The sequence below is a fragment of the Megascapheus bottae genome, chromosome 21, assembly GCF_031878675.1.
Source record: "Megascapheus bottae isolate mThoBot1 chromosome 21, mThoBot2.hap1, whole genome shotgun sequence".
NCBI classification, from domain to species: Eukaryota; Metazoa; Chordata; class Mammalia; order Rodentia; family Geomyidae; genus Megascapheus; species Megascapheus bottae.
The window spans coordinates 29,473,859-29,494,414 of record NC_143529.1 but is presented as its reverse complement, the minus strand read 5'-3'; the positions used below and the strand labels follow the sequence as shown (position 1 = coordinate 29,494,414).

At 38.0% G+C, this 20,556-nt stretch overlaps 1 protein-coding gene across 3 annotated transcripts in view; it reads left to right on the top strand.

Moving 5' to 3' along the window:
* Positions 1 to 20,556, top strand: part of Dock10 (dedicator of cytokinesis 10) — a 199,647-nt gene that overhangs the window by 140,122 nt on the left and 38,969 nt on the right. For all 3 annotated transcript variants that reach the window (XM_090354914.1, XM_090354915.1, XM_090354916.1), the window contains exons 26-37: positions 2,378 to 2,491; positions 3,837 to 3,908; positions 5,163 to 5,309; positions 10,972 to 11,055; positions 12,977 to 13,073; positions 15,575 to 15,619; positions 17,141 to 17,316; positions 17,444 to 17,560; positions 18,602 to 18,713; positions 19,670 to 19,791; positions 19,879 to 19,993; positions 20,081 to 20,147. In XM_090354914.1, coding sequence (XP_090211040.1) covers positions 2,378 to 2,491; positions 3,837 to 3,908; positions 5,163 to 5,309; positions 10,972 to 11,055; positions 12,977 to 13,073; positions 15,575 to 15,619; positions 17,141 to 17,316; positions 17,444 to 17,560; positions 18,602 to 18,713; positions 19,670 to 19,791; positions 19,879 to 19,993; positions 20,081 to 20,147 — 1,268 coding nt within the window. The remainder of the gene's footprint in view (positions 1 to 2,377; positions 2,492 to 3,836; positions 3,909 to 5,162; positions 5,310 to 10,971; positions 11,056 to 12,976; positions 13,074 to 15,574; positions 15,620 to 17,140; positions 17,317 to 17,443; positions 17,561 to 18,601; positions 18,714 to 19,669; positions 19,792 to 19,878; positions 19,994 to 20,080; positions 20,148 to 20,556) is intronic.

Sequence of the window (20,556 nt, the reverse complement as noted above, 5' to 3'; positions counted from 1 at the left end):
ATAATAGTAATAATAATAACAGCGCTGATTATTGTAGTGTCCCCATGAAAGGGAGTAACCATAAACTACATTCTGGAATAAACCTTTCCGAGATACCTTATGTAAGGGTTTTTTGAAATTGCAGCTATATATCTACAATATCCACATTATATATAATTTCCATTCGTGAGAAACTGTTGACAGCTCCCCAGAATACAAAAGCATGAATTATGCCCTTCCTTAAAGTGGGCTGTGTCAAAAAAAGTGTCTATTGCTTCACAGAAACTCCCTTGAAATATAATTTCATCTGATAAGACCCACATTTCAATTGGATAAGGCCAGTTACACCTACAAACTTCTTTGATCTCTGTTTAAGAGAAGGCTTGAGCTTATTTTTTAATAGGATATTTATGAGTTTCTCTGGAGAACTCTTTTCCTATCAATATTTACTCCAACTTACCATTTCAACCTCCAAAGGTACTGAGAAGAAAATATAATTATTGGACTCATGATATACATGGAAAGTGCTGTTTTCTGGGTTTTAATTGAATTAATCAAAGTTACACCATAAACAACATGATCACCAGGTGACTTCTTAATAGTACTTCAACTGTCAGGCTCTCGTGCTTTGGAGAGATGCATCACAGATAAAATTGTGATGGTCTTAATTTTCAATTAGAACACACAAAATATTCTGAAAAGCCATTTCACTTTGAATGCAGGAAATGAACTGCTTATTTACTTGGTTTTGAAGTGTTTCACATCTAGAAATTAGTATGTGAGGAATTTCACTGTGATGATACGATTCTAAAAAGATAATTTGGAATGTGTTTTCAAATATTGAAAAACAAGTACTTCCCATAAATATAATCATCTTACATTTTCCTCTGGAGAGGTCACTGAATAGCAAGCAAAGAACTACAGTTGAATGGTTGACTTTGAGTATTCAAAGTCAGGCTACCAAACTGCTTTTCCCCTGTGATGAAAAATGAGATGGAATAAATGACCATTCAGCAGGGGTTCTATTTGTCACATGGCAGAGATGACAGTCCCAACTGTATTTTCCACAGTGGGAAAATTTATTTTTTAACATGCATTACATGTTAAGCTTCTGATAACAGAACCAGTGAAAATGGGTGGGCTGTCTCCATGCATCCTTGGATGTCTTTTAAAAATATCATATTTGTTTATTTAGAAGAAAGAAAACACCATTTCAAGTTCAGTGGCGCTTAATGCTTCTAATTCACTCCATCCTACAATATCCAGACTGCACACAAACACCATACCACTGTCTTCTTCAAAGATGTGTGTCCGAAGTCCATCTAGTTCCATGCCATGGTTTACAGTGATTTGTAGCAATGGCAGGACCTAATGACAAGAGTATTAATAGCATGACTATTTCCATGTTAAATTTTTATTTACTTGGACCCTTCAGCCTAGACAGCTTCATGGGATTGGACAGTTGATGATGATATCACGCTCACATGACATGTAACTGTCAAAGGAAATGTAGTGCTCTTGATAATAGCTAGTTTGAGACATCCACTAGCTTTGTCTTCTCCTTTGTAATGAGCTTGCAAAACTCAGACCCTGCCATGGTGCTAATTGGTGACATAGGTCAAGGAAATGGTTCTAGATTCAAAAGTGAATATGCCAGTCTCCTGCTTCCCTTTCTTTTCAATTGTGAACAACTATGAAGAAATGCTATTCCTTAAGCCACTCCCAGCTCATCAGTAACATACTATAATTGGGTAATAAGCATTTGATATTTGAAATAGGGGTCTTGCATAAAATTGGTAGGGATATTCTTAAAAATCTATGGAAAGCATTGAAAACTAGCCACAGACAAGTCTTCTGTGAAGAAAAGTAAAATAAGCAGCATTTGCTATCTTACGAATGGCTAACATTTATGAACCTCTGGATAAATGCTGCTAAGCATGGGGTGGTAGACCCTGGCCTTGTGGGGAACCCACCTACTGGCCTCTGGCAGTCACCCACTTCCCCACTGGGCTATTTGAGTGGGTGCTCTACCCTTTCAGGATGAAGAATTTCTACCATGCCACCTGTTACCTGTGGAAGGAAGAAGGGGAATGTGCACTCAGTAGGTGGGTCAAAGCCCTCCATGTTTCCTTGAACCTGCTAAATAGCCCTCTGACTCTTTCTCTTGATATCCACAAAAAGTTGCAGAGAGCTTAGGTGAGCAAGGTTCTACTTGAGCAGAGACCTACGTAAGACCCTCATGAGGTGTGTATTGCTATCATTGGGCCTCCATTAATGTCATGACAAAAATCGAGCATGAGCAGATAATTCTGAGAAAAGAGTCATTTCCCGTGGCATCATTTTGATGCATTTCCCTAAAACAAAATCATTAACTCTGGCCACATTTTTTTTTCTTCAGTTTGTGTTCAAGACCAGGGCCTACAAAGAGAGAACAATACATGAAGAACTGGCTAAAAATGTGATTGGTCTGTTGAAGTCAAATGACTCAACCACAGTGAAACATGTCCTAAAGGTAAATGATTTTAAGACAGTTAATTGCTGACTGCTGGTAGAGATAGCTTGTTCTTTCTCCTCAAAGAAACAGGGACTTAATGAATTTCACAGGTCATTTCTCTTCTCATTTCTACCATAAGCTGCATATTGAAATTGAAATACGTAAAATACTAAGCAGGAAAGAACTATGCCAATAAAATATGAAAAAGTAGATTCGATTTGGATTAATTGCTTTAACCTGAAGCCAGAGTCTACATACAGAGGAAAGGAAAAATGCCAAGGAAAAAACTAAGGATGTTGTGTTCATAAGTATGACAAGAAAAAGGAAATGGAACAGGTCGCTCTTTTGTCTCAAAAGCTGAAACATGTTACTGGGAGTTTGGCCTAGAGGTAGAGTGCTTAACTAGCCTGTGGGAAGGTCCAGGTTTAAGTTTTCGGTACCACATACATAGAAAGAGCTGTAAGTGGTTCTGTGGCTCAAGGGTAGAGCTCTAGCCTTGAGAAAGCCCAAGGACAGTGCTCAGGCACTCATTTCAAGCCCCAGGACTGGCAAAAAAAAATTGAAACACATATCGGAACACAAAGAACTGATGGTAAAAGCTTATGCAATAACTCCTATGGAATCCTGAATGAATAGACAAGCTCAATTTAATTATTTATCATGATTGGGCAGATAAATGATTAAGTAATAGCTGGAAAGAAGGCTGGGAATCAATAAGAATCAACTTGAGTTCATTAAACTCTAATTATCCTAAGTCAAGTAATTCATTTGTTTGAGTCATCCTCATCAGTATATTTAACAAATTCCACCCAAGGACCTCCTCCAAACCAACCATGCCACAGACTCAGCCAGAAGCAAGGGAGCATCTAGAGCCTTATTCTATCCATGTTTTCTCGCATTCTGAGGCAGTAGGCCCCAGGACTTTGAAGTTACATCACTGTACGTAACACTGCCCAGCTTAACCTTCTAGATATTTAAATAAATTATCTTTTTCTTTTACTCTTATGCATAGGCCTGGAAGCATTAGAGATGCTTTGAAGACTCTGCTAGCTTTGTTAAGGAGTAAAACAAAAAGAATATCGCACAGACTGTTTTATTGAGCAATCATGTTGTTTTAGCTTAAGAAATTTGGGTGACTTTTGAGAAGCTGTAATATATGTCATATATTAACTTTACCATTATGACTTCAATAAAAATCATCCAAACATAATGAGAATATATTTATGATCTGCTTCATTTAGTGCCAAAGAACTCACTATAAGATTCAAACACTGTAATATATTCTGTGTTGCAAGAAACCAAATTATCATCATTTAGCTTAGGGTAACAAATTCTTAATTATCTTTTCATTTTGCTCCAACAGCATTCCTGGTTCTTCTTTGCAATTATCCTAAAGTCAATGGCACAGCACTTAATTGACACAAACAAAATTCAGGTAAGATCACATGTAATACAGTAATGTAATATCTAGCAATTACACTGATGAGTGTATGCTTGTTATTTCCATTTATATTTGCTTTATAAGCCTTAACAATTGATGGCAATTACTTTTTAAGTAGAAGAAATAGTTGTGTGTGTCAGTGTAGGTCCACTGAGCAGGCTTCTGAATAGCTAGAATTACGGGTATAAGCAATTACCTCCTAGATTTTAACCATGAATCAATCTTATCTGTATTATATAAAACTGTTTGGTTAAATTCAAGAGGTTGAGAGAACTTAGTCATCTCAAACTGCCTCCTTATATGTAAAAATCCTAACAGGGTTAATAAAGTTTTATTAAATATATGCTGTATAATCAGGACATACTCTTCAGCCTATGAGGTCACAGTCTCTTGTGGCATGTTCTAGGATCCCAGAGTTGAGACTGACTGGAATTCAACACTTACTAATGAATATTTCAAGCCAATATCTGTTCTCATCCAATTGTTTATTCACCAGTTTCTTCTAGCTATGTATTAAGGGGTTTAGTTTCCATTTTAAATTTGTTTTTAAATTCAATTAGTTGGAATTCTATTTCCAAAACTCTTTAAAACTAATTGTCTTTAATAGTTTGTGGTTTAAACTCAGGCTTTCACACTTTTTAGGCTGGCATTCTGTCACTTGAATATTGAGAAAATACTCCTGTAGATTTGTTGGTTTAAATGTTCTGTATTTGTTGGAAATTTTAGTGTTTTTCTTGGCATTCATTTATGCAAAGGTTGCTGATAACAGTGCATAAATTATGTCTCACATGGGGGCGTTATTTTTTGCTGGTTGTTTTGAGATAGTCTCACGAACTTCTCAACCCAAACTAGATCTGAACTACAGTCCTTCCACTCTCACTTAGTTCTTGAGCAACTAGCATTACAGATACTACCCCAGGTCATTAAATTGTAATAATACTTATTTTCTGGAAGGCAAAAGAAGAAAATTAAGAAGTGAAAGGTCATAAAGAGATTTGTTCATATTTTATTTCATACATTGCTATATTGTGTAAATAGTTTGCAATATAAGTAAGCTGTTTAATGAAAATGTATTGGCCAAACCACAAAGGATGTGATAGGATCCATGGCCTAAGAAATCTTAGCAGCTTCTATTTTGTTGCTGCTTTCGAAAATAACTTTTTATTTAATAATCTCTAAAGTGTTTCAGTCCTTTCCATTCTGGCTTAGTTCACATGCCACATTATAAATAATACATTCTTTCCTCAGCTTTCCCGGGCTCAAAGGTTTCCTGAATCTTACCAAAATGAACTGGACAGTCTTGTGATGCTTGTCTGTGACCATGTGATTTGGAAATACAGAGATGCACTTGAAGAAACAAAGAGAGCAAATCAAAGTGTTGCCCGATTTCTTAAGGTAAGATTCCATGCTTTCACCTCCCAACCTCGCCCTTGCAATGGTGGCTTCAAGGTAATCTAAATGCTAGTTAACTGATTTCTCTTTTGACAATGCAATGTCTAAACTAACACAGTAAGGTAAGTATTTCCATTTCACCTCTCTCCTGATTGAAATACTTAAGGGTATTTTTCCTACTTGTACCTCACTGAAGAAGCAAGGCTATATAAAAGCATCCATTTGAGTGTTGTCAAATCATATTACTTCTAGCATTTTAGGAGAAAAATACAGTGACTACAGGAGAAACTATACTGCAGTAATAGTATTTCTCTACATTATTCCAGTTGTAGACAAGTATAACCTTGATGCTCACTTTACCTGTTTCTTTACTTAAGAAACAAACACACACTGAGTGGGTGTGAGAATTTATAAATACACACCAATCATATAAAATTGAGTATACTGAAGTACATAAATAGATTTTAAAAATTAACCTAAGTTGTTTTGGGGGAGTTTTAATACAAATTTCTTCATTTGCTTTATTTTTATTTTTGGTACCAATATATACTTGACAGAATAGAAAGTTCAGAGAAAACTTATGTACAGTCCAGTTTGTAATGAAAGCATGTTTGCTGAAGCATCTGAAATATTCTTCCCTAAACTGAAAAAAAAACCTGAATAAGAAAATCTCTGAAAAGGAGAAAATACTCTTTTCTACTTTGGGTGTGGCGGGGGGTTAAACTCAGAGCCTGGGCACTGTCCCTTAGCATTTTTACAGGTGTGAGCCACCTGGCCCAGCTCTTCTTGGCTTGAATGCTCTACATTTATTGGGAGGAAATGGAATGTTTTTCTTAGAGCTCATTTATGCAAAGGTCACTCCTGGCAGTGCATAAATTAATGTTTCCCATGGGAGGAAATTAAAAGCATTCAAGATGGAAGAGAAATACAAGTGTTTTGTGGAATCTGTAAGTTAAAAGCACAGAATGACAACTCACAAACATAGTCCATAAAATGTACAACACGTGGACGCTGAATGAAAATTAATGCATATATGAGAAATTTCTGAATAGAAAGATGAGTTCAATATATTCTTTATCACAAGAGTCGATTTTCCAGTTGGTAGTTCATAGTTTTAATGGACTTTATTTACATTGAATAGTTTAAAACCTTTCCTGAAAAGTTTACTAGAGGAGCCGGGCGCGGTGGCTCATACTTATAATCCTAGCTAATCAGGAGGCTGAGATCTGAGGAACATGGGTCAAAGCCAGCCTGACACTAAAGACCCTGAGACTCCTAACTTCAATTAACAACTAGAAAACTGGAAATGGCACTGTGGCTTTAGGGGTAGGGCGGTAGCCTTGAGCTAACGAGCTCAGAGACAGCGCCCAGGCCCAGAGTCCAAGCCCCAAAATAAACAAACAAAAAAAAAGGAGACATTTGAACGAGGAGCATGAGAAGGATAGATTCAGAAAGTGACTTTTGACAAGGTAAAATTATGTCATCATTTGTTACAATTCCAAAAAAGGTAAAATCTGAACTTTCGGCTTTCAACTGCTTAACATGGCCTACACTCTATGTTGACAGTATAAATCTCTGATATCCCAGCAATCTGGTAAGAGTTATTTGTTCAAGTGGGTTTCAAGTGACTTTTACCTCTTTTGTGTTTGATGAATTCTTCATTAGAGTATTCAAATATGTGGCTTAGTCATTAGAATCTAACAATCAAAATTTTGTTGTAAGTTCATAGTTGTACCAAGATTGTTTGCCAAGAAACCATGAAAGCAGAGTCTATAGACTCTAGTAGGTAAGCACAAATACCTAGAGTAAAAAGGTATCCTGCCTCCTAGGACATGATCAGAAAGTAGTGTTTTCACAGAAATTATGTCATCATCCTTGTACTTTATTTTTTTACTGTTTTCTCCTCAAAGTGCATAGGACTTAAGTGGATCTGTGCCAACTTCATAGCTGTTGTTAATTTTCCTCATTATTACCAAACCGAGTCATGAGGTCATGAGGCAGCTTGCCTAAGCACACTTATTTAAGTAGGTCATGGAGTTTCAACGGGTCTGGGTGTTGTCTCTGAGCTCTTCAGCTCAAGACTGCTGCCCTGCCCTTGACCAAGCACCACTTCTGCTAGAGGTTAACTGGAGATAAGAGTCTCAGGTTCTTTTGTGCCCAGGCTGGCTTTGAACCTTGATCCTCACATCTCAGTCTCCTGAGTAGCTAGGATTATAGTCCTGAGCCGCCATACCCAGCTTAAATCACGATACCAGGGTGGATGAAAAGGCTGGTTCATTCTGATTTTTATTTTCCTGTGCCATATCTTGTGTGCCCACTCACCTAAATAACCCTTGCTTTTATTTCACCTTTGTCTTGGGCACCATTTGAAAACCATCTACAATAAGAGACAAGTACATTTAAAGCAGTGCCAGTGCTATTTTTTGCTAAATAACCAAAAGTGGAGTGGGGGGAAAAAATGAATCTCCACAAGGAGAAAGTTTTCCCAACTCTTCTGCTTTGAAAATAGTCTATAAATTGAGAATAAATGGAAGTTCTCCCCAGAGATGTCACTGCCATTGTTGCTGCCAGTGGCTGTAGGCTGACACTCAACAAGAGAGCAAAGAAGGACAAAGAAAATGGTATAGGCATCTATATAATATGCAAGCAAAGGACAAGGATGTTCACAGTTTCTTTTTGTATTTCAGAGTCCTATAATTCATCTAGGAACCAATGAGAGAATAAATATTTCCTGGGTCTCACACCTGGTGAAAAAAAAAAAAACGTAGCTCATTCCCACACTATTTTTTTTTTTGACTAGCTCTTAAAATTGAGAAAATATCGATAGGGTGTCAGTTACCATCTAAAGCAGGACTCCGCAAACATTTTCTCTAAAAAGCCAAAAAGCTAAATATTTTCAGCCTTATCTATATAACTCAACTCTGCTCTAAATAGCACAGAAATAGGCACAGACAATCCACCATCAATATGTGGAATTGATTGAGCGTGCCCGGGTACCAATAAAATACTGCTTAAAAAACAAGTCATAAGCCAGATTTCCTCCCATGGGCCATAGCTTACCAAAGCCTGCTATATTTTTCTATTGATCTAAAGATTAATGTAGACTACCCTAAAAATAAAAGCTAAAAGGCCCCTGCAGGCCTAGTGATAGGCAGGGGAGCTACGACACCCGTGGTCGAGAATATGCCAGAACAGAGCAGATGCTGGGACTCATGGCAGGAAAGAGACACTTGAAGGTTAGCCTACGGAAAGACTTTCTCAGGAAGACAGTTGATTCCTGCCACCTAGGAATGAAGCCCTATGTCTCTCCTTGCCCATTGGAAAGAGGAGGGCCACTTTAACATAGAGAAGGGTTTGTTTCAAAATCATGAAACTCTTAGCGTTTCTGGCTTCCCAGTTCAGCCTTCTCCCCATCATCCCTAATGATGGGTGCTGGAATCAGATCCCCTTCAAATGCTCACAGGCTTTCTCCTGCAGAGTACTTGCTGGATCGCCTGCGAACTGACACTGGACAAGTTCAGGAATCACAGCTCTAACATCTTCGCCAGTGATATTGCCAAGGCCTTCAGCCACCTATTCTTCTGTAGGCAGTTTCTGGAGCTCACAGATGTCCTGAGAGCTCTCTGTGTAAGGTGACATCAGGACTCCTTCCTGCCAAAGGGAAATAGCACAGCTTTGGGAAAGAAAGTTCCATGTTGAACGTAATCCAGGAGTGGCCAGGTTGACCCCCCTTCTGCAGATGGGGATCCGGGGATGACTGGACATGCCTGCTGGAAGTCAGCCCAGTGCAAAAGGCACAGGGGCCCCTTTTCTTCTCATGCCTCTCCTTGGCGTTCTAGGTCTATTTCTGAGCAGGTACTTGTTCTATAGCATTTCCTTCATCCACTATTCTATTGGGAAATACCCTAAAGAGGACCTGTTTGCTTTTTACTGGAATGCAGAGTTATTAAAGGAGCTAAAGTTAATATTAAAAATGAAAATATATAATGAAGAAATATGTTAATTCAGCCGTGAATAGGTGCATTATGAAACTCTGAAGAAAACTTGAAAGGCAAAATAAATATACAGAGGACTTCACAAATTGAAGGACTTAATTAGAGCTAATTAGGGAACTAGAGAAAATCACTCTTGCTCATACATGCATACATACATACACTTTCCTAAGAGCTGAGTACTGTATTTGAACTCAATGCCTCATACTTGCAAGGCAGGTGATCTACCATCGATCCATGCCCCCAGCCTATAATAGGAACCTTATACTTTTGTATGACCTACAGAAAGATTGTACGTCCAAATCTTTCTAGGAACAAAAGATGAGCCATGAGCCAGGCACTGGGAGCTCACACCTGTAATCCTAATAACTCAGGAGACTGAGATGATGGTCCAAAGCTATACATGGGAGTAAAGTTCACATGACTCATATCCCCAATTAACATACAAAAGAAGCCAGAAGTGGAGTTGTGGCCCAGATTGTAGAGTACTAGCTTTGAATGAAAAAGCACATGGACATCACCTAGGCCCTGAGTTCAAGCCCCAGGACCAGCACACACAAAAACTGTAAAAAATAAAATAAAATATTTATGAGTAAAATTGGAGAACCAAGAAATATAAGCCACTGTAATGGGCCAGTTTGGATTATATGGACAAGAAACACTGTAGATGACGTATTTTAGCAGCTGCAAAAATTTTCCAGATAATGTGTATGTGTTCACGTGTGGGGCAGAGATAGAATAAAACATGTACCACGAGAAAGACACCAAATGGCATTCAATTATGGTATCTCCCCACAGTAATCTTTGGATACTGTATTTTGGATACCAGTAACATGCCATTAGTATTTTAGAAAGTCAACAACTGTTCCTCAAGATATACCTACTCTCTCAAACTCCCTTTTCTCAAAAGAAATTGACCAGAGAGACACAGGGAAACCCAATAAGAGAAATCTCAACCTATCTTCCCTTATTCTTACAATTTAAGTTTCTTTAACTAAAAGAAGAAAACTATAAGTTGATGGAGGCCAATGAGATTCAACTTTCCCAACCATCTTTACCACTACCTATTCTTACTTAATATCGTACAACAAACAATCTCTAGTTAACCAAGTGTGGATTCCAATTACAAATAATAATATTAATAAAAAGCCAAGAGACTAAAAGGCAGACTATGAAAAATCAAATCTTACTGTATGAAAAAGAAAAAAACTATCCTATTTTATCCAATTCCAAAAGTTGTTTTATACAATTGATAAACATAGGTTTATAATTCAATTTATGTCCTAAGTGAAGATTTTATGTAGTTGCTATCGCTAGATTAGAACTTAAACATATTTTGAAGAAAATACTTTGGGCTGGGGATGTGGCCTAGTGATAGAGTGCTCACCGAGCATGCACAAAGCCCTGAGTTGAATTCCTCAGTACCACATAGTACCACATGCACAGAAAAAGGAGGAAGTGGTGCTGTGGCTTAAGTGATAGAATGCTAACTTTGAGTAAAAGAAGCTCAGGGACAGTGCCCAGGCTCTGACTGACAAAAAAAAAAAAGAAAATACTTAGATAATAATATCTTGTCAATATTATTTATATCTGCATATGTAATCCATTTTTCTAAAATCTCTGATGTTCCCTCAAATGAAAATTTTGACTTTAGAATTTATTTTCCCTTGTAGCGCTGCTTCACATTTATGGACCGAGGGTTTGTGTTCAGGATGGTTAACAATTACGTTAGCATGTTCTCTTCTGGAGATCTCAAGGTAAGAGCATAGGCTGGAGAATGGGTTTGAAAAACTCTTGCATCATCAATAAGTAAACTGATCTCCAAGTATAAAATTTGGACCAAAGACATTATTCCTTTTCTGTATCAAAAAATAATAACTATACTCAGAAGATGTAGCCACAGCCTTTCAAATGCTCCATTTACTGAGTCAGTCTCTCAAGTACTTCCCTAATGGTGAATAAAGAAGGAAGTGCTTACATTTCACGTCTAGCCCCTGCAGTGAAAGGGAATGCTCTGTCATCTATGGTTCCTGCAGTTCTTGCAATTCTGGAGGCCCACGCAGATTCGGTTTCTGTACCCGGTGTCTACTTCCCTGGAAACCACTTAAGTCCTGAGCAAAATGGATGGCCCTTCTGGGTTGACTATCCTACCCACTCTGAATTATTATACAGAAGGAACTTTAGAGTTTTCTATGTGTAGTTCTAAGACCACTAGGCAGCTTGAGAAGTGCTCCTATATGCATTTTACTGAGACTTTCAGATGATTCTTTATGCAGTTCATGAGTTTGAGAAGCACAGAGCCACAGCACAATACAAGCTGGCAAAAGAAAGATCAGAAGTGGGCCAGATCAGCACAGTCGTATCCATGAAGGCTTCTTGGGTTGCAAGCAACAGAAATGGAGTCTAACTGGAATGGTTCTAGGAGATGATTTCAATGACAAAACATCTAGAAAAGCGGATTTTGAAAGGGGCCACACCCTTTGAGCAAGCAGAGACATGGGGTGTGCCATTTGGCCAGATTCCTGCTAGTACTGCTAACTAGTTAATCAACTGGAGCCATTTGTCTTTTCGCAACATTTGATTTCAGATTTACCTTGCATACAGGAAGTATGTGCTCAACCACAGGAAGTATGTGGATCCTACGCCCACTTCTTAAAGAAAGAAGACAGAGCACCTGAATTCATAATTGTTCATTAACCTTTCCTCATTGGAAAGGAGGGAATTCCCAAGGGAAATTATTTCACTATTGGGAAAGAACAGCTATTTTTTAAAAAGGTCAACAGTAGAAACAAATGACATTTTCAAGTCTTTTTTGTCATTTGTAGGTCTTTCAGCATTATTTTAAATAATATGTACTTTTGACAACTAGAGTTATATGATTACATGTCATTGAAAGTCTAATTCTCTATTTCTAGAAAGGATATATTTCTATGTGCTCCTATGATACAAAATACCATTTCAATATAGCAGCAGATTGAAACTATATGTCTTTCTAAAGATCAAATCAACTGCTATCCATGAAGAAATTACCACACACAGTTTGCTTCCGCTCCTGTTCACTTTGATGTACAAAAGGTTAGGACACACCCTGTCTTTGTTTGAAATGGTAGCATTTTACATTATCAAGTACATTCAACGTAATTCCAAAGTATCTGAGGAAACAGAGGTATCACTTTTTCCCAGGGACACACACAACTCACACACTTGTGTTAAATCATCTCAGATCAGATATGGACTCCATTTTTCACTGTCTAACTCCAGACATTATTGAAGCAACAGACCATGGTACATGGGTCAGGACAAGAGTGGAATTCAATAAAATTGTTGAAGATCAAGTGGCTTGATTAGTTTCACTCAGCTTTACATCATCTACAGCATTCTTTCTCTTAACTCCACACATGTAACTTTCTGCCTGTTTGCTTTGTGTCATTGTTGAAAGAGTTCTGTACATGTAATATAGAATACTTTTTTCACCACTAATGAATAACTAATTTCCTAAGACTTGGGGCCTGACTGCAGTATTACTTTAGACAGGGCAGATTCCTTTAGACTAGCTATTATTTGGTGTTCACACAAAAGTAATTGCTCTTGAGAGTTAATATTCAAGTGCAGATCCTGTGGGTTTTATCCACTTTCTTGATATGTAAGTACTAGTCACTCTGTCGGACTCTCTTTCAGACCCTATGCCAGTATAAATTTGACTTCCTTCAAGAAGTGTGCCAACACGAGCATTTTATTCCTCTGTGTCTCCCCATAAGATCAGCATACATTCCAGGTAATGTTCCCTAACCCAACACTTTCATCCATGATTGCTTTCTTTCCTCATCCTTTGTTTTATCCAAAGAGCCAGGTAATCTGGTTAAAGTGAAAAAGAAACTGTTGGCATACCGTTTATAAAAATAACTCTATTCTTCTAAGTTATTATATTTTCCTCCCTTTCCATTGAAGAAAAAATTAACAGAATTTCAAACTTACAGACTGTAAATCAAAGACTTTTAACTTAGAGGTGTGCTTGTCTTTCACTTACTAGGTTGGAAAAATAGCTCTCTACTGCAAATTACAGGGAGAATAAAAACAATACTTTGTGCATAGAATGTCATTTAACATGATCAATGTGTGTAGTTATGTTAAGATAAAGTTTTACAGAGAAAATTAGTGTATTGGAAACAAGGGGAAATGAAGCATTATAAAGACTTGACAGTACTAGGCCTGAGAAAGGAAGAGATTGAGGGGCCGGGAGTTTGGCCTAGTGGTAGAGTGCTTGCCTAGCATGCATGAAGACCTGGGTTCGATTCCTAGGTACTACATACTTAGAAAAAGCCAGAAGTGGTGCTGAGGCTCAAGTGGTAGAGTTCTAGCCTTTAGAAAAGCCCAAGGATAGTGCTCAGTCCCTGAGCTTAAGCCCAGGACTGACCAACTCCCCCCCCCCAAAAAAAAACCCCAAGGAAGAGATTGGAAGAACAGAGCTTGCATTTGCTTAGTCTATGGGGGGGCGGGAATTTGATCTACTGGTAGAGTGCTTAACTAGCATGTACAAAGACACAGATTTGATTCCTCAGTACCACATCCATAGAAAAAGCCAGAAGTGCTGCTGCTCAAGAGATAGAGCTCTATCCTCGAGAAAGCCCAAGGCTCTGAGTTCCTGCTCCGGGACTGGCAGAAAACAAAAAGAATCTATGGGAAACATTCTAATTTTCCCAGCTGAAAGAATTTCTGCATGTGCATAGTATGTGTGCTATATCTGCGTGATGTGAACTTCATGGGTTGTTTATGGTGTGTGTGTGTGTGTGTGTGTGTGTGTGTGTGTGTGTGTGTGTGTGGCATGTGTAATATATGTTTGGTGTGTGTGGTTGTGTGCTGTGTGTAGTAGGTGGTATGTGAGTATAGTGTGTGGCAAGTATGTAATGTGTACATGTGTATGTGTGTATGTGTGTGTATGTATAAAATCATGATAGGAAATGAGCACATCCATTAAAATACCAAACAATCAAACATGAAGACACAAGAGAATCTTGTGACTGAGGAATTTGTAATGCTTTGCTTCTCAGCAGCAAGTAAACTACTCCCAACATACAGTGCAGATAGTTACCAAGCACAGCACAGGGTGATAAAGAGTCTGCTGAAACCCCGCAGCTTCACTGATATTGTAGAAGGAAAATTACATTATCAAGACTATAAATGTTTTGGCACATAAATTATAAAAAAAATAATCGATACACATTAGGTCATTCTTTTTCTAATAATACAAAGTTCCATAGAGCAGTAAAAGGATAGAAACGATAGCATTTTTTAGGCTTTCCGTAATGTTTTCATTTCGTTCCCCTCATACTGAGATTTGAACTTAGTGCCTCATGTTTATCAGGCAGGTGTTCTCCCACTTGATCCAATTCCCCCAGCTCTTTTTTCTTCCATTATGAGGACTCATTTTTTTTGCCTGGGACCACATTCCTCCTAGGGATTTCTTTCTCATAACCAGGATGAGGAGCATCCTTCCTCTTGGTTGGGATCTCACTGCTCTGTTGTCCAGGCTGATAACAACCTCCATATCCCGAGCAGTTTGCACTGGTGAACCCAAATTGTGTATCATTGGTAGAGCATTAAATTTTAGTTTCCATATACATTTTATTGTAATTAATAGAGGGTTACATTATATTCACCAGATAAAGGTGCATTACTTCACAAACATTGATACCCTTTCTCATGTCTTGGTCCCAATTCCCCTCATCTTGTTTTCCACCCTTCCCTATCCTATTTCAAATAACCAAATAAGCATATATACAATATATCAGATAAGAACAGGAAATACTGTAAAAATATGAGATAACCAAGGGACAGCAAAAGAAATGAGAGATAAGATAGTACATGAAGGACAGCAATCACTCATTATATGGCTTTTGTTTCTCTTCATTTTATACAGCCAAGTTATAACTGGTTCACTAACCTGGCTACGATGTTCAAAGACATTTGGGAGGGGCAACCCCCCTCTTATTAATTGTGATACTGTAAACAGGGAGCATAAAAATGTTTCAAAAAAAGATGAGAAAATGGGCACTTAAATAGAAGACCAGCAATTCATATAATTCTATTCATAGCATGAAATTAGCAACCTTACATGTTCTTGAAAAAGCTGAATTGAAATGACTCACTTGTAATTTTTTAAATGTGCTTAATTTTTCAAGATATATTATACATAGCTAATATATGCATATTCCTCTATATACATATGTATCTGACTGTGTACATATCTGAAATCTTATTTATTTATATTATATCTAGATCCTGTGACACCGTCAGAATCAATTCAGGAGTTACATGCCTCAGGTATTTATGTTATCTCAAAAGCACCAATAAGGCTGGCTCAGTGGTAAAGCACCTGTCTAGTAAGCAGGAGGCCCAGAGTTCAAATCCCCTTACCACCCCAAAATAAAAAATGCACCAATAATCAGCTCATCCAATATCAATTAGTATGAATTATACAGATTTCTAGCTTCCAAGTGGTAATAAAAGCGTATTATTAATGTTGTCTAAGTAAGGCTATTCAAAAAGTTGTTTGGACTTTTCTATTGTTATGGATAATTTGATCATTTTCTAACTTTAATTCTTTCACATTTTATACTCCATAGGTCATTTTTTTCATTTTCCCAGTCCATCTGTCTTAGTGTTTATTATTAATAATATATGCATAGTTACACTGAACAAGCATGTATATGTTATATATATATATATTAGGGCTTTATATGGCATTTTGCACTACGTTATTAGTATGGTGGCTATGCCATGCATTGATCTCCATAATTTGTCCACCTTATTATTGCAAGTTTGCGCCCTTCACCAAAATCCCATTGCTGTCAGACACACCCCCCACACAAAGGACAGCTTCTTTTCTATACTCTGCTTGTATGAGCTCAACCTTTGTAGAATTCCACATACATGAGAGACAGCATGCAAAAAGTGTTTTTCTGTCTTCATATAGCATGTCCTCTGGTTTGATTCATGTTCTTGCAAATAGCTGACTTGCCTTTTTTCTAATGATTGAATAATACTGCCGTGTATGTTCTTCATCCATTCATCTGTGGAGGGGTTATTTTCATGGCTTATCTACTGTAATTAAATCTCCCACAGACATGGAACACAGATGTTTCTACCCTGCATTCACTGCCTCAGTTGCTCTTTCATGTATCTGTACTTCCAAATCTTTAGCTTCCTTGAAGACTTCACCCAGTGTTTCCTTTCCTGTAATATTCACTGCTTCTTTTTCTTTATTGTGAGTCATGGGGCTTGAACTTGGCCCAGACAGTGTCCTTGAGCTGTTCAGTTCAAGGCTACCACCTTACCTCTAAGGCCTGGGTGTTGTCCCCAAGCTCTTCAACTCAAGGCTACCACTGTACCCTTGAGCCAAGCCCCACTTCCCATTTTCTAGAGGTTAGTTGGAGATAAGAGTCTCAGGTCTTTTTGTGCCCAGGCTGGCTTTGAACCTTGATCCTCAGATCTCAGCCTCTAGGGTTACAGGCGTGAGCCACCATGCCTGGCTATTTACTGCTTCTTATAGACAAGAATTGTGGGGTTTTTTTTTCTTCCAACCCCTGTGATGCTGTAAACATGGTCGTTTCAGCAACATGTATATATAGTTTGTATTCATACTTGTGTTTCCTGATACAAAATGTTCCCCTGTTATTAAACATAACCAAAGGTGACAACACGGTCTCTACTCTGTACCAAGACTGTGTTCTTGAATCACTCTTTCTGGGTGGGAAGGGCTGATAGTCGTTGGCTGATTTTCCTGTTACAATTCTAAAATGAGTATTTCATTCATCTGGGGATATGTAATTCCTTTTTGCAAAGATATGCCTGAATATTCAGTCACCAATGAATTTTGCCGCAAACACTTCTTAATTGGAATTCTGCTCCGAGAAGTTGGCTTTGCCCTGCAGGAAGACCAAGACATCAGGCACTTAGCTTTGGCTGTCCTCAAAAATCTGATGGCTAAGCATTCGTTTGATGATCGATACAGAGAACCAGTAAGTGGTTTTCATTTCTCCCTTCCCTAAACACTGTTCAATGGCTCACTGCAGTAAATGCAAATAAACCCAACAAGCCTATTGATTTTCACATGAATCATTTCTTTTGGCTACCTTGTTCGTGTAGAGAAAACAGGCCCAGATTGCAAGTCTGTACATGCCTCTGTATGGCATGCTTCTCGACAACATGCCCAGGATTTACCTAAAGGAACTGTATCCTTTTACAGTCAACACGTCCAACCAGGTATGTGGACATCGCATATTGAAATCTCGGTTCTAATAAAGAATGTATCTCTTTTCTTTATATTTGTGCCCTGGATAGCCATGTCTCCTCATCTGTAAGCCAGCTCACAGCTCAGGGTACATATTTTCTCTGCCTCTCTCCAGGTTGTCTTTATACCTTGAGGATTCAGGGTAGCTAAGTGCCCTATTTATAGACACAGTCCAAGTGGTATGTCATCACCCGCTCCTTCTGAGCAACTCCATAGCATCCCATTAAAGAGCCATCTGCCCATGAGGCAAACACACTGATAAATCTGGGGACAGTCTAAATGGAACCACCTAGAATTCAGGGCTAGAATTGGGAATTTTTCTCTTTTTTTCCATAGGACACCTTGTTTAGCTTCCAGTAATATAAATATTAAGGTACTCAATCCCTCTGTTTATTTATAAAATGGGATATGCAAATGCCAACATCACAAAGTTTATATGAGGATAAAGTTGCACATATTTATTATAGAGCCTATCATGTAATAAGTAATTAAAATGCAGTTTCTGGTAACAACCACATTCATAAGGTAGCCTATGATCATGTATAGGAAATAATCCTTGTCATTCCAGCCATTTAGACCTCATGTAAAAGACTGATTCTACTATATTGATAAAAAAAATTGCAGGGCCAGGAGTTTGGACCAATGGTAGAGTGCTTGTCTAACATTCATGAAGACCCATGTTTGATTCCTCCCTACCACATACATAGAAAAAGCCAGAAATGTTGCTGTGGCTCAAGTGGCAGAGTGCTAGCCTTGAGGAAAAAACCAAGGACAGTGCTCAGGCCCTGAGTTCAAGCCCCAGGACTGGCAAATAAAATTTATTAATTGCATAAGAAAATCAAACATTAACTACATTCATTTTTACTGCCTATTTTGCCAGAAAACCTTAGCAAGAAAATAAAAGATCTGACTTAAAATATCACCAGACTAAATGTGTAACAAGCAAGGCCCAGGTGGGCATACAAGGCTGAAATATCCTAACCCCCATTTACCTCTTCTATACTTGAATGCAGGGCTCTAGAGATGACCTAAGTACGAATGGAGGCTTTCAAACCCAGACATCTATGAAGCACGCAACATCTGTGGATACATCATTTTCTAAAGATGTCTTAAATTCAATAGCAGGTACCCAAGACCTTTGGAGAACACTTGTCTTTCACACTCATCCATGTTATGTTAAATGTCAATGTACTTTCCACACAATCCATACAAAACTCAAGTGAATAATATATCTGCCAAAGTATACTACAGTTAAACAACTGCCATCTTTTATATACATATATACATATATATATATATATATTTGAATGCCATCCAATGACTTTTAGTAAGGGTTTATTTCTACTTGGCTTAAGCCAAACAGTCTGCTCAGATGTTATCAAATTACTTCGTCCTACAAACAGTCTTTTAATTTTGATTGCATCCAGCCTTTTAAAATATAATAGCTCAACCACTTCAAAGATTATTTTTAAGAACCATTTGGAAAGTTTCATTTTAGTTTCTCAAGAACTGTCAAAAAATTGAACAATCCCTTCTCAAAATTACCTTGATAAGCTTCTATTAAAGCATTTTAAAACACGAGAGCTCTCTTTGTATTTACAAAAGTTTTTCACAGATCAAAGCAATATGCCTTATTTCGTTTATTTACATTTCTAGCTGTTTTGAAGTTTTCTCCATTTTTGATGAGCTCTATAATACCTAAAATGTTCCATAGCTTTTGGGTTTTGTTATCAGTGTTGTACTGTGGTTTAAATTCAAGGCTTATGGTCTCACTTGGCATTTTTGCACAAGCCTGGCACATGAGCCTTTAAGCCACAGTTCTATTGCCAGCTTTTGGCTGATTAATTAAGATAAAACTCATGGGCTTTTCTATCTGGGCTGGCTTCATCCCGTGATCCTCAGATCTCAGCCTCCTGTGTAGCTAGGAATGTTTCATGGTTTTACTGCCAATCGCAAACAATGTTTCAAAACACTACACCCACTTCAACACTCAACATCTTTTTGGTTCATCATAGTAGCTTGTTTGGTTTTGGTTCCCATCCATCTCATTGTCATTCGTGTGCTGTGACTTGTGTTTGCAGCGTTTTCATCCATAGCTATTTCTACAGTAAACCACGCAGATTCCAGAGCATCTTTAGCAAGTCTTGAGTCCAACCCAAGCACCAATGAGAAGAGCAGTGACAAGACGGATAACTGTGAAAAGGTACTGATTCTCTGCCAAGCCTACCCCAGTGCCACCAGCCAGACATCCCCCACCTCACTCAGTCTTCATGGGCTCTCTAATTCTCAGATCCCCAGGCCTTTGTCTCTGATTGGGTCGACACTTCGATTTGACAAGTTAGATCAAGCAGAAACCAGGAGTCTTCTTATGTGTTTTCTCCACATTATGAAAACGATTTCAGATGGTAATGAGAACTGTCACAAATTCAAGTTATAATGAAAGAATTTAGTGAATTTCCAACTTCCTCATGCTATATGTTACTCCCTTCTAGAGACGCTGGTTGCATACTGGCAGAGAGCACCCAGTTCAGAGGTGTCAGACTTCTTCAGCATCTTAGAGTAAGTTTGGCAGCACTCACTTACAACTTTCCAAATAGATTTTATCCATCATTCATTCAGAAATCTTTACGGCAGTGTGCAGTAGTGGTCATATGTAATACTAGCCATTCAGAAATCTGAGGTCTAAGGATTAATGGTTGAAGTTACTCTGGGCAGAAACATCCATGAGACTTATCTCCAATGAGCCACCAAAAAGCTGAAAGTAAAACAAGGGTAGAGCATCAGCCTTGAGCAAAAAAGCCAAGTAAAATGGAGAAGCCCTGTGTTCAAACTTCAGTACCAGCATAAACAGAAAAAGGAGAATCTCTATGGCGAATGGTCTATCAGCAATAGTACACAGGAAATGTAAAGAGAAATGACAAAATAGTGATTTAATAATACATAAGATATGCAAAAAGATTTTAATTTA